At 34.0% G+C, this 12,487-nt stretch overlaps 2 protein-coding genes across 6 annotated transcripts in view; one reads left to right on the top strand and one right to left on the bottom strand.

Annotated features, from left to right (window-relative positions):
• The window catches only part of LOC135122768 (aquaporin AQPcic-like), a 48,411-nt gene extending 47,461 nt beyond the window's left edge, over positions 1-950 (top strand). For both annotated transcript variants that reach the window (XM_064047186.1, XM_064047187.1), the window contains one exon: positions 827-950. In XM_064047186.1, coding sequence (XP_063903256.1) covers positions 827-907 — 81 coding nt within the window. In that variant the 3' untranslated portion in view covers positions 908-950. The remainder of the gene's footprint in view (positions 1-826) is intronic.
• The window catches only part of LOC135122762 (breast cancer anti-estrogen resistance protein 3 homolog), a 125,480-nt gene that overhangs the window by 45,681 nt on the left and 67,312 nt on the right, over positions 1-12,487 (bottom strand). For 3 of the 4 annotated variants that reach the window (XM_064047171.1, XM_064047172.1, XM_064047173.1), the window contains one exon: positions 946-1,006. In XM_064047171.1, the coding sequence (XP_063903241.1) occupies positions 946-1,006 (61 nt within the window). Of the gene's footprint in view, positions 1-945; positions 1,007-9,236; positions 9,742-12,487 lie in introns of those variants that run through there. The other variant, XM_064047175.1, reaches the window with a different exon arrangement.

Genomic DNA, 12,487 nt, shown 5'->3' with positions numbered 1-12,487 from the left:
CAATCTGTACATGTTTATCATTTGAGTCCAGTGTAATCGGTTTATTTCTAGTAATAATAAAAAAACAAGACACAACGGGATGATTCTGGCTCAGTTTATAAAAATTATGCTTCTGTAGAACTTGAGAATAACTATTATTATTGCTGCTTACAGTTCTTTAGTGCTGTCTCGACTTCTGGTGGCGAAGAAAGAATTCACGTCAATGCCGCTGTTACAGTTTAAAAGCATGCAATTGTGGAACTTAAACGTTCCGACGAAGCATGATATCTAAGGAAGAGAATTATTATTTGTTACAAATCGTGCCTTAAAGCACTAAGGATAAATGGCGTCTTTACAAATTATAATTAGTCATTCACTAGATTACACTGTGTTTACGTGATTCGAAACGACAGGTAACACCGTAAAGCACATGTAATTAAGCGCGACATTAGTATAAATGAATTTTTAACTTCAAAATAAAAATACAACTATTGCAATAACTCAAATCAAATACAATAAATTACGTCGATCTGCTGTGACAGATGTTTGAAATGAAGGAATGATGTAATAATGTATCAGTCTTTCAGATGTACAATAGTAAGCAAAATTGTGTTTTTCGAATTGTATTCTTTGCGTCTTTTTTTCCTTTCAACTACGAGCATTAGAACGGTTATGTTTTTATTATAAAATTCCATCTTTTAAAAACGCTGAAACAACTATTTATATTATATATTTCAGCACATACAGTACAAACAAAGTATACAAAAATCCTGAAACAGGTGCTTTTTGTGCTTGAACATTTCGCCATTACTTCTTACTTTGCATATTTTTTAACATATCGTTTTAGGTTTATTGGGTGGGACCAGTACTAGGAGCCGTGCTAGCCGGACACTTTTACAAGAAGGTTTTTTTAAAACAACGAAATTAAAATTTTTGTAATCGTATTTGTAATAAAGCTTGACTTACCATGATGAGGTTATTTAGACTTTTGCTTTGGATTGGCTCATAAACGGTGCTGAGATTTGATCTGTAACAAACACAAATTACGTTAAAAAAGCCAATTATCTCTCGAAGGCCGGATGTGCATTTCATGTACACTGATATAGGCCTTAATGGATGATTAAAACTAATGTGGTGTTTGAAATCCTCTATGCTTTGTAATGAATCACTTCAGACATCAGACACAAAAGCTTCATTACGGTTGTAAGGTCCTGACGTCTGAGTAGATAATTGCACCACTAGGAGAGGAAACTGTTGTGGAGTATTACTCGGATTGGGATTGGTTGTGTTCTTTTGTTCAGCATATTTGCCCAACGTTTATATCACGGGATCAAAGACCAGTAGACGGCAAGTTATCGATTCATCCTCATGCAAAAATTGAAAGGAGTTCCATGTTGCCAAAATTAAGTTTCTTAGAGAGTGAAACTTCGTGATTTATCTTCCGCAAGTCGAGTAAAAATAAATTAGGAGGTCTTTTTCACTCCTCCGTTAATAAAATGGACGTGTTCGTTTAATCTTGGAAATGTCTTCTTATCTGACTGTTTTTTACTTATGCGTTTCCTCTTCACAAGCGATTCGGACAAAGTGATGACAGAAGAATAGTATCAAGATATTTGAAAACTCGCATTTACATTTCTCCAAACACAACAAATACAATCCAATACCACTTTTATTAAAGGCAATTTCCGGGGTGCATGCACCTATTCAATTTTTCCACTATTTTAAAAGCTAATTTATACAAACCTTAAACCCAGTAGTGGGAGTGTCCTTTCTTTTATCATTTGATTATGATCTCGGTACTAAAAGTGGTTTTAAACAGTTTTAGGATACAATAGCACAGCAAGAAACCACTCTAGGAGAAGTGAAATTAAGCGAGGGGTGTTTGAAACTTAATGAAACCTTATACAGTCCTTCGACATTAACGCCGTTTAATACCCTATAAAACTTATAAAAAGCGTCATGGGAGGGAGCCCCACGGTTCTAATGACTCACATGCGGTGTCACATAGGGTGCACCTATTCAGGCTAACAATCTTAAAAAATGAAATGTTGGTCGTAAAATGGATACTAAATAAAATTTTTGACAGAAAAAGAATTTCGACTGGGTTCTGGAGCTACACAATTTACAATGAATAAATAAAAAAGGGACGTGTGAGCTTTTTTGGTGGTGTTTTCAATTTTAAATGACGTTGGAGGCTAAATTATTTTTGTGTCGACAGTGGATTATTGGTCAAAGGGTCTACCGTGTTGTACGTGACTTGCCTTATAGGAACCCTTACTGATTTAGTGTGGTTTTGGTGGATTTCTTTCCGTTTGGTGTAAACACCTAATTCTAAGCGAGGGAGAGATTTTTTCGCTTTTTAAAAGTTTTGTAACGAAAATATTACTTAATTCAACTCTGACACTGTACAAGTCAATGTTTTTATTGTCTTCCGCAATTCTAACAGCTTCGAGTGTATTTTTTTCTGTTTAAATAAATCGTAATCACCTCGAGTAAACAAAACTCGTTAACATGGGAATTCCTTACATTCATTGCCTTCATGACATAGAAAGAATTCAGTGGCAAATCCCTTATTTACGTCGACATCGAAGGCTGACACTTTATCTGTATGCTCACGGTTATCTCGTTTCTCACACCCGGACGTATCTATTTTTCAATAAAATACATAATGCATGGTTCATAATAACGCGATGACATTTCAGCTTCTTCAGGCTGTCGACAAAGTATCATCGGCCTCTTTCTTTCAACTAATAATTAATTTAAATTCTTCAGCTGGTGTCTGGTGTGCATTAAGATAAATAATTGGCATGATTTATGTCCATTAATAATATATGAGCTACTGATAAAAACCCATAATTTCGTATTATTTACATAATAAGCCTGCGATTTGTTGTGGCTGAATAATTGTCTCAAAATTATTCATGCAAGTTTAGGTCAATGAAGTGAGAGAGCTCGAATAGGGGGATTGTCTTTGAAGTTAATCTGCCACGTGTAGAGCATTGAGAAATTAAATATTGACTCTTTTCGCTTCACTCTTTTAGAGCTTTATTGATAGAAACAGTGAGTTGCCTTTTGATCTCGACTTAATTAATTTGGAGTAATTAAGTTAACAAAAGCTGAAAAATGAAACGAAGAAGAATGGGGAATTACCTTCCGGGAAGTGAAATAAGTGGAAATTTTTAAGATGCTAATTTTTTCAATCCAGCCATTAGCTTTATAGATCGTTATTTGCTTTGTTCAGTATTTCAGTGATGTTTAGTCTGAACTGGAGCCTTGTTACCGTTTTGCTTAACTTTAAAACAAATACAGTTCAAAGTAAATATAGCTTTTCTCAAACTCACGACCAGTTCTTAGATATACGGTGCATAATTTGTAGACATAACCAGAAGGTAAATGAAGCCCCCAGCAAACGTACAGGATGTAGTTACTTTAAAATTTCTGCCTGAATAGAAAACAAATTGCAAGATGGGAACTCTGCAGAGTTCGTCATCACAAAACCAGTCGCTGAAAAATGACACCAATTATATGTTTTATAAATGAAACTACCATTTATTAACAGGCTATAAAATAATATTTTCAAATTAATAGGGCTTAAAAATTTCCTGTTAATGATCGTATCGTTAGCAATATATGTATACACTATACAGGGTCGCTAGGATGTATGGAAATGGTTAAATATCTTGAGAATCAGCTGCACAAATTAATTGAAATTAGCAGAGTTAGGCGTAGCCGAAGTGATGGGGAATCAATCAGACAAATATTAAATGCGACGGCGCGACGTCAGGCGGCAAATTTGACTGGTCAACTGTGCACTCTCATCCTCAGTGACGTTTGATGCAGTTCAGACTTTATTCGATCAAGATCATCACGAAAATTGTGATGTTGAACAATCATTTTTAATTTTTAAAGCAATTTTAACATCTAGGAGAACTCGTATAACTCAGGAACCTAGAAAAAGTAGTAATTCTTATTAGAAATTCCCGAAGTTGTAGGCCACGACTGCAATAGCGCTGGTGATCGCACGGCGATGAGCATCACTTCCGCAATGCCGAAGCCTGAAAATTAGGGGTACAAGAAGTTGTGCTCTAATTATTCGTTAAAAACAATTTTTTTGCTTCATTTTTTTCGACATGCAAAGCTAACTTAATTTTTTTTAAATGGCACTACCATATAAATAATGCAATTTTTGAATAGAGCTTTTTTTTTTAATTCACTGATATACATATACTTTCTTTCTGATTGAAATGGCAAAAAAATTATTAAACAATAATTAAATAAATTAATATTAAACAATAAATAAATTAACCAATAACAACCGAAACCAAAAATAAGCTTCTGTTTTCTTTTTATACTTCCTGGAAGTAAAAAAGACGCTGAATAAAATTTTGTAGTGAGTTAATGAGAATTTAATGGATCCTAGCAATTTCGTTACGTATGCGTTCTTGTAAACCTTCAGTGTGAATCGGTCTATTGATATAAACACGATTCTTCAAATAACCCTACAAAAAAAAAGTCAAGCGGTGTCAAATCTGGTGATCTGGCAGGCCACTCAACAGTACCCCTTCGGACTATCCATCTACCAGGAAAAGTTTCTTAAGTACTGTCGCACTTGACGTCCAAAATGGGGTGGAGCATCGACTTGTTGAAACCAAATAGTTACTGCTGGTAACTCCGGGTTTTGGTAATTGGGAAACAATTCTCAATATATCTATATGATCCCGCAACAGCCTTAAGTATCCCTCAGAATTTAAATTCCCATTAATAAGAAAAGGACCAATTAGATGATAACCAATAATACCGCACCAAACATTCAGTTTTTCTGGACACCGTGTGTGGAGTTGCTCCATCCAGTATAGATTTGTGTCGGACCAGTATCTGCAGTTGTGTCTGTTCTCATGACCATTTAAACGAAACGTAGATTCGTTAGGAAACAAAATCCTGTTGATAAAATTTCCGTCTTGTTGTATTTTGTTCATAATAATTTCGGTAAATTCAACTCTACGATCAAAATCATCTTCGTTTAGCTGTTGTACGAAATGATACAGTTTCACCTAGATGCAACACTTTTGCAAGAAAGACCTTACATGTCAAATTAAAATTATTTTCAAAGGTAACTATGTCATCTTTCGTTTTTTATTTATTCTTATTTAAAATAATTTAATTTGCTATTTCAGTTAAAAAGAAAGTATAAACATCAATAAATTCAGAAAAAAAAGCTATATTCAAAAATGCATTAATTATAGTAGCTGATAGTGCCAATTAAAAAAAATCAGGTTGGCTTTTCATCTCGAAAACAAATGAGGCAAACATTTTTTTTTACGAATAATTAGAGCACAACTTCTTGAATCGCTATACCTAATTTCAGTTGATTTGTACAATTGGTTCTCAAGATATTTACATTCATTCTTGCAACCCTGTATATGTTGACTGTACATGACGAGTGTACAATAAAAAATATATTTGGAGCAGGCCTAGGTGTTATTATTTGCCGTTTATTTACAATAGGGTAATTATTTTCATAGACTAAATAGGTAACCGAATATACGTTAGAGAATGCATGGTTTCATCATTATCATCTTAAATGCAGTCGGGTTGACAGATAATTGACATTTGACTTGACAGCATTTTCTAAACTTCGCATCAATTTTTCGCGGTTCGTTGCAATTTCATCTTTTGTTTTGTTTGCGTGATAAAAATAAGTTCTTTTCAGAATTAGTGCGAGTTTTGCTGTTTACAACAGTTTTACTAAGAATAGATTTTTCTGAACAACAAAAAGTACCAACATACTTATGAATTACCATGAATGACATTAGTCTTTCTATTGAAACGGTATAAAATTAGATGGAACTCGACAATACTCAATTGGATGGAAAAATTCCTTGGGCTTGTGTTAAGCTTAGATTGGTCCACTTGACATAATAAAAATTCAATTTTCATCTCAGAGTTAGTAAAATAAGCCATCGCAATTCAGAAAAGGAGATGGGTGGTATTAGTTTTACCTTTCTGTCTAGATTCCACTGTTTATCAATATAAAATCCACTTCCTGTCCAATAAAATGAGTGATCAGAAAAAAAATTGGGTAAGTGGGCGGGGCCAATTTGAATTTTTTAAAATTAGATTTGACCACTTGCTAAAACAGAATTCAATTTTCTTTATATCACAGTAAATAAAATAAGGCAATGAAATGCGGAGGTGCGTGGGGTTAATTTTAAATGTCTACTTTTATATTGTTTGTAAATATAAAATCCACCTTTCGTCTCACAGCCAATGAAATGGGTGACTAATTTATTTAACCATCAACGAACGATGCCACATTTTGAGCACATGTTTTTAGAATATTAGCATCTGATTTCAATTTAGCACCTTCGAAGATAAGTTAACCGATGATTAAAAACTGAACGGAATCTCAACCTCCGTTATAACCTCACATATCACTATAAATTAACATTTGACAGCTTTTGAAGTTGTGAGAACGGCGTTTCGAAGCGAACCTGAGTAGCATACCATGTCTTCTTGTGCCATGAATGTGATTATCCAGCCACTCTTGCAGTTGTATTTTTTAGCAGAAAATGTGGGTGGTTTAGTCCAACTGATCTGGTAGGTATGGTGCATTGTCTACTACCACTAGGTACACATTTTCTTTGGAGCAGGAACAAACTGATAGATAACCACCCAAAAAAAATCTAAAAAGTTCAAATGACTTAAATCTTGAACCTCCATTTGTAATTTTGTTGGGATTACGTGAACCCATGTTTTGTCGAGGTACAGGAATGTTACATTCAGATTTGCCTAAATAATTTTTTGAGATTTTACAATTTTTTTTCAAAATTTTAAATCTGCAGGTAAACAGTAATGGGATGGAGAAAAATTATCTAAAGGTATCAGGAACTGAAAGTTTAGAAAGGAGGTCACATTTTCAATTTTCCAAGCTAGTGGAAGGTCATTCGTTAGCAATTCATTTGATACGTCTTTAGTCTCGTTTATCCAATATGCAGTATTAAAGCTAACATCTCTGTATTAATTCCACTTTCCGTTTGTCTTGTCCTTCTGGTCTGTTTGAGGTTTAATAGAACTGAATACATTTAAGGTGTCTTCATTTGTTATTAATCGAAACTTAAAATTAAACAATGATGTTTCGGTTATCACTACGTTAAGAAAATAATTGTAGATGGAGCTCACAGGTATACCGGGATTAACTGAATTGAATGTTGTAACTGAGATTTTGACATATATGGTGAACACGGTTCAAAATGGTTGTAACAAGTTGAAAGATAAACTAACCTAAGTATGAATTTTCGGGCAATGTGTATAATATTTGAAAATATTTTAATTGTTTTCCCTCTCCTTTGATCTCCTTTGATCTTCTCTTTTGAACCTCAAAACGTCTTTAACATCTGCTCACAAAAGAGATAAACACAAGACAAAGATTAAAAATAACAAAATATACATTGTTAGTTCCTATGTACTTTGCTTACTTAATGTTTAATGCCATCACGGTACATGAAATGGTATCAGAGTTCCATATCAACTAAATGCTTAAACTACGTCAAAATTTTTACTTTTATAATTAAAAAAAAAACTGGCGAAATAAACTATCTACAAAAATCTGTAGCACTTCACCGAACCAAAGAGAAGGTTTGCTCTTTAAATAATAAAAGTATTTCTGCAGCTTATATTATTATTCGAAGGCAAGTTCTGTATGAAACAAGATCTATAAAAATTTTGTTTTAAAATAAAATTTCCATTGCAGTACATAAATTTCGTACTGTTATACAACATTTAAATTAAGTACAATAACCTTCAATTTAAATCGCACATGTTGTATAGTGTTTCAGCAAACGATGAGTTAATTTTTATTAATTACAATGCTAAAAAACAAACTGATCTAACTAATTATTAAAAAAAATATTGCGAACTACGTCATCAGGCGAGAGTTTGTAGTTGTTTCGTTACATAATAGTGTAAAGCTAATAATGTCATTCCCAAATTCTAAATTAACATTTTTTTTGAGGATACAATTACAAATAACATGATTTTAATGGATCAAAAACATTTTTTGATTTTCACTGAAGTTTCGTTTACGAAAAAAAAATGTTCGTGAAACCGCTCATCGTCAGAATATAAATTTGTATAATTACTGGAAGCACCGTTGGTAAAAAAAGTTATTTGCTTAACGATGTGATTTTTAATGCCTTTTACTAAAAATAGAATCAATAAAGTGAAGATTAAAGGATTACCAACCGCGGGTCGGAACAACTGAAACAACACGTTGTTATCAAAGACCGGTGTAGTATATTTTCCATTTCTGAATTTAGTTAGCATAGTAATTTTATGGATTTTGATTTAGCCGGTGTGACTTTATCTTATTACGTATTTGATGGGTTTATAGGTGACATTTTTACCTACAGGCTACGGGTATAAAATATAGTTCCATTTTTTCAATATTATACCGCATAAGTGTTGAATACTATTATCGAAATGTGTTGAATATTATTATTATCAAAACAATTTAACTGTCATAAACCCATTGTATATCGCCATAAATGCCATGCCAATGGGCGGTCATTTAGTAGCATTCTCTTTTATTCCCCTGTTCCGCCGTTGAAACTGAAAGTATTTATAAATCCTTTTACCGTCCCCATTTACCCTGCCCTGCGGTTGAAATGTAAAAATAAATGTCGAGAACGCAGCTTCCTCTTTTTGAATCAAAGCAAAAGCGAACCCGAATACGGCCATCATTAGATTAAGCCTAGGCTGGTTCAAGGGCAGATTTAATGTATTGTACATAACGTTATCAAACAAACTTCACTTCCATCTCATTACAGTTTAAGGTATAATCACATCCATTTCCAATTCTGGAATGCCGCCAGAATTCCAGAGACTTCCAACTTTCAACTTCAATTACGCCAGAAACTTTAGTGAATAGATCGCGATAATGAATACGTAAAAGTTGTGCCGTTCTTCAAAGTCTATTGAAATATTTTCAGAATTCAGAAGGATGTAGATAAAAGTTTTGCCGATATGACTGGTTCGAGATAAACCGGTCAACAGCCCGCGGTGACTCCGTCGAAGAGACAACAAAACGTCGTTTTCGCCGGAGGGCTGCTTTTTCGTATTTTCTGCTGATGACATCCGTGTTGTGGGGCACACTCGTGGTCAAAAACGTGTGAACGATTCTCGAGGAGTCCGAGCAAGCAAATTCTGGTTTGGTTCGAGTGCTAATCAACGCTCGGAGGTGAAGGGAGAAGTTTACTCACCCCAAAAAAATCCGTTGACCCCAGTTCGGTTTCACTTCGGTCCATTTGACTTCAAAGCATTCCGAATTTCACTTCTGATGGGTTCTCATTGCTCCTGCTTTACTGTCACTCCAATAGCCGGACAATTAGCAGCTGCCAATAGACCAGCCATTAATTAAATCGCGTTATCAAGCACTTCTAGCCCTGCTGTATCACATACTGGCTCCAGCATGATACTTCGTGCTTTAAAAAAGCCAACCGGGAAATAAACAATTCGTTGCACTGTTTGTTGTTCCTTTTTTTCTCAACTAGTCCAAACCCGAGCGTCTTCACTCTTCAACAGTTCTTATCCCATCACATGCCACCACTAATTTACTACTGCATCAATTAATCCCGAAGCAAAACATCATCATCGGTCCGAGTACGCGAAGGCGGCTGTGGCTAGCTTAGCTATCTTTGATTTCGTTACCACTATACACTGTGTGCGTTTGACACACCCCCACCGCTCCAAGGCCCCAAATTATTGATTTGGCTGAGGGCGCAGCCGCCACCGAAGAATATAAATAAAGGTCCACCCTTTTTGTATTTTTTTGCCGTTTACTTTTTGAATTTTTTGGCGGCGGTCAAGAGAATAAGTAAAGGTCGCCGGGAATTCCTCGGATGGTTGAGGTCGGACATAAAAAAAGGTCTTGCGAAGAGGTGCGAGAGCCGGTGGTCGTAACTCATACCGGGACCACCGGTGCCTATCGGCAGGACCGGCTCAGCCAAATTGGAGCTTTTTTTGGTGCGCGTTCTTCTTCATTAGCCGCGCCAATTAAACAAATTAAGAGAAGGTCGGCGGAAGCTGGAGAAGGAATGTTATGGTTTGGGTTTTATGTGTACTGTTAGTCGCGCTATTATGTTATAAACGCAAAAGTGACTGCTGTCGTTAAAATTTTGATGACAGTTTTATCAGTTGATCAGACTTCGGGCGGTTATATCATCTACACAAAAACATTGACTAATTTGGCTAGCATTCAAAATAAGCATAAGAGATTTCCTTGAATAAATTAGGAATGTAGTAAGAATTATACAATATATAGATAAAATCAAAATTTTGAATTCGTTAACAAAGTACACATTATGTTTTAAAGTTGCAAACAAAACATAGTAACAAACAAATGCCATTTGAGTCAAAATTGACAGGAAATTTTGATATTATATTATAAGCTATATTCAGTTTAGCCGCAATTCAATCTAGTAACAATTTAGGTTAAACAGGGTCACAAGTAAATATTCAAATTCACATCAATACACATGGCTAAAGTTTCAAAATTTTGACAAATTAATTGCGGTCTTTGTTATGAACCCACTTTGGCTACAAAGTGAATCGGTGAATGACGTCACACTGATGCGTCATCTGTTCGGAATGTAAGAACAAAAGTAGTTTCAAAACTGGTGGCTTTCCAATTTAGTAAGCAATTCTATAACAAAAAAGTACCGTTAGAAATTCATAGTACAATTAGTACTGAACCACAAACAAAACATAGATCACAACCCTTAATTTTAAATAAGGATTTACTTATTTTTTTACTTAATTTTAATTAACACTTCCCAATTCTGATAAGTTTAGACATTATTGTTATTGACCATGTCACCTCTGTGACAATCTGCATTAGTAAAAATAGATGTAATTATTAAATTACCCATGAACGAGACTTTCGAACCAGTAACTTAGTATCTTATCAAATTGTCACTTAACTTAAAATCTTAATGTTCATTCGAGTGTTCTAGTCATGCATATTTTAAAGTTAAAAAAAAAAAATAAAGTTATTTAGAAAAATTTTCCCTCGCCCTTGAAGTATGTCCTACAAACAAATCCAGTTTCTTAGAAAAATTATAAAATTTGATTTTAATTTATTTCTTTATGATAACCATTATAAATAAAGATATGTGGGTAGTGTAAACTACAGCTGATGAAGCGTGAGTTTTCCGTAACCAAATTTTGAGTTGACGTCAGCGAGTTTTTAGAGACAATGAACAAACAAACTTTGATTCGTGATTAGTGAGTTAAATTGTAAAATGTTATTTAACAATTTTATTTTTTTCTAAACAATCTGATTGCCTAAAGTATAAAATCAAAGCGGATTCATAAATCACAAGTATGTAGAAGTATGTTACTTTAAGAAGTTTCAATAACATTTACTACGCAAAATTTTGAGATGCCGTCATCAGATTATTCGTGGGATGATTACATAAATTTTGGTTGGCGTTTCACCCTACGTGATATTCATTAAATATATAGTTCACAACAATCAGCCTAGTAGTTTCGGAAATTGTCTGTACAATAAAATCACTAACAAACCAAACCGGAGACACATTTTTCACAATCTAGGAATCAGGAATCATCGAGAAAACATAAAAATATCCGTTCACCCAATGGACCCTATTACGATACTTCCCTAACTTATGGCGCGGGAAGTAAATAAAATGTTTTTAAGGGGAATTCATAGACCACAAGTGCGGAAATATGTTAGAAGTATTTTATAAAATTTAAATAGCATTTACAACGCGTAATTTTGAGATGACGTCATTCAGTTAGTAGGAGGGATGATCAGAGAAATTTTGGTCAGCCGTTAACCGTTACCGTACATATTTTTAACACACATATAAAATTTGTTAACAATTGGTCCGACAGTTTTGGATATTTTCTGTTTGATAAATATGGCCCAGACGACAGACGCAAACAGAAGACTTATTTTTTCATATTCTAGAGGTCATGAAAAGTTGGATATAACATGAATTCGTCGGTTGGACCCTATTCTTAGCTTAAACTCGGGAAGTAAAAATTAAATTTTCTGTCTAATATTTTTTTTGAAAATTTTTTTTGACATAATATATATTTAATGCCAGAATGTAATATCTCCGTTATTAACAGAATTATTGTTGTGAAACTTCAAATATAACCGAACTTTCTCTGTATAACGCAAGTGCAGTTGTATTAAACACAGTTTATCATCACTTTTTTTTTTAATTTAAGTAAAATTTTTACCATGTTTGTGTATCTTTAAAAATCAACAATTCAATTGTTTATTTAAATTTCGGAATGTCATTTTGAAAACTGTTTTAGGTTTACTCTAGAAACTCTAGAAATCGTACCAGATACGGTCGACTTTTTGGTTGGAAATGAGATACAGTAAAAAGAACCTGTGTCGCAGAAGCTTCTTATTATTGTATCTCATTTTCAACAAAAAACTGGACAATGTATCTGGCACCATTTTTAAAGCTTTTTT

Source organism: Zophobas morio, unplaced genomic scaffold (assembly GCF_036711695.1).
Source record: "Zophobas morio isolate AGI-343-1 ecotype UQ-CSIRO unplaced genomic scaffold, CSIRO_AGI_Zmor_V1 ptg000005l, whole genome shotgun sequence".
Lineage (NCBI taxonomy): Eukaryota > Metazoa > Arthropoda > Insecta > Coleoptera > Tenebrionidae > Zophobas > Zophobas morio.
This window is presented reverse-complemented; position numbering and strand designations above follow the sequence as displayed.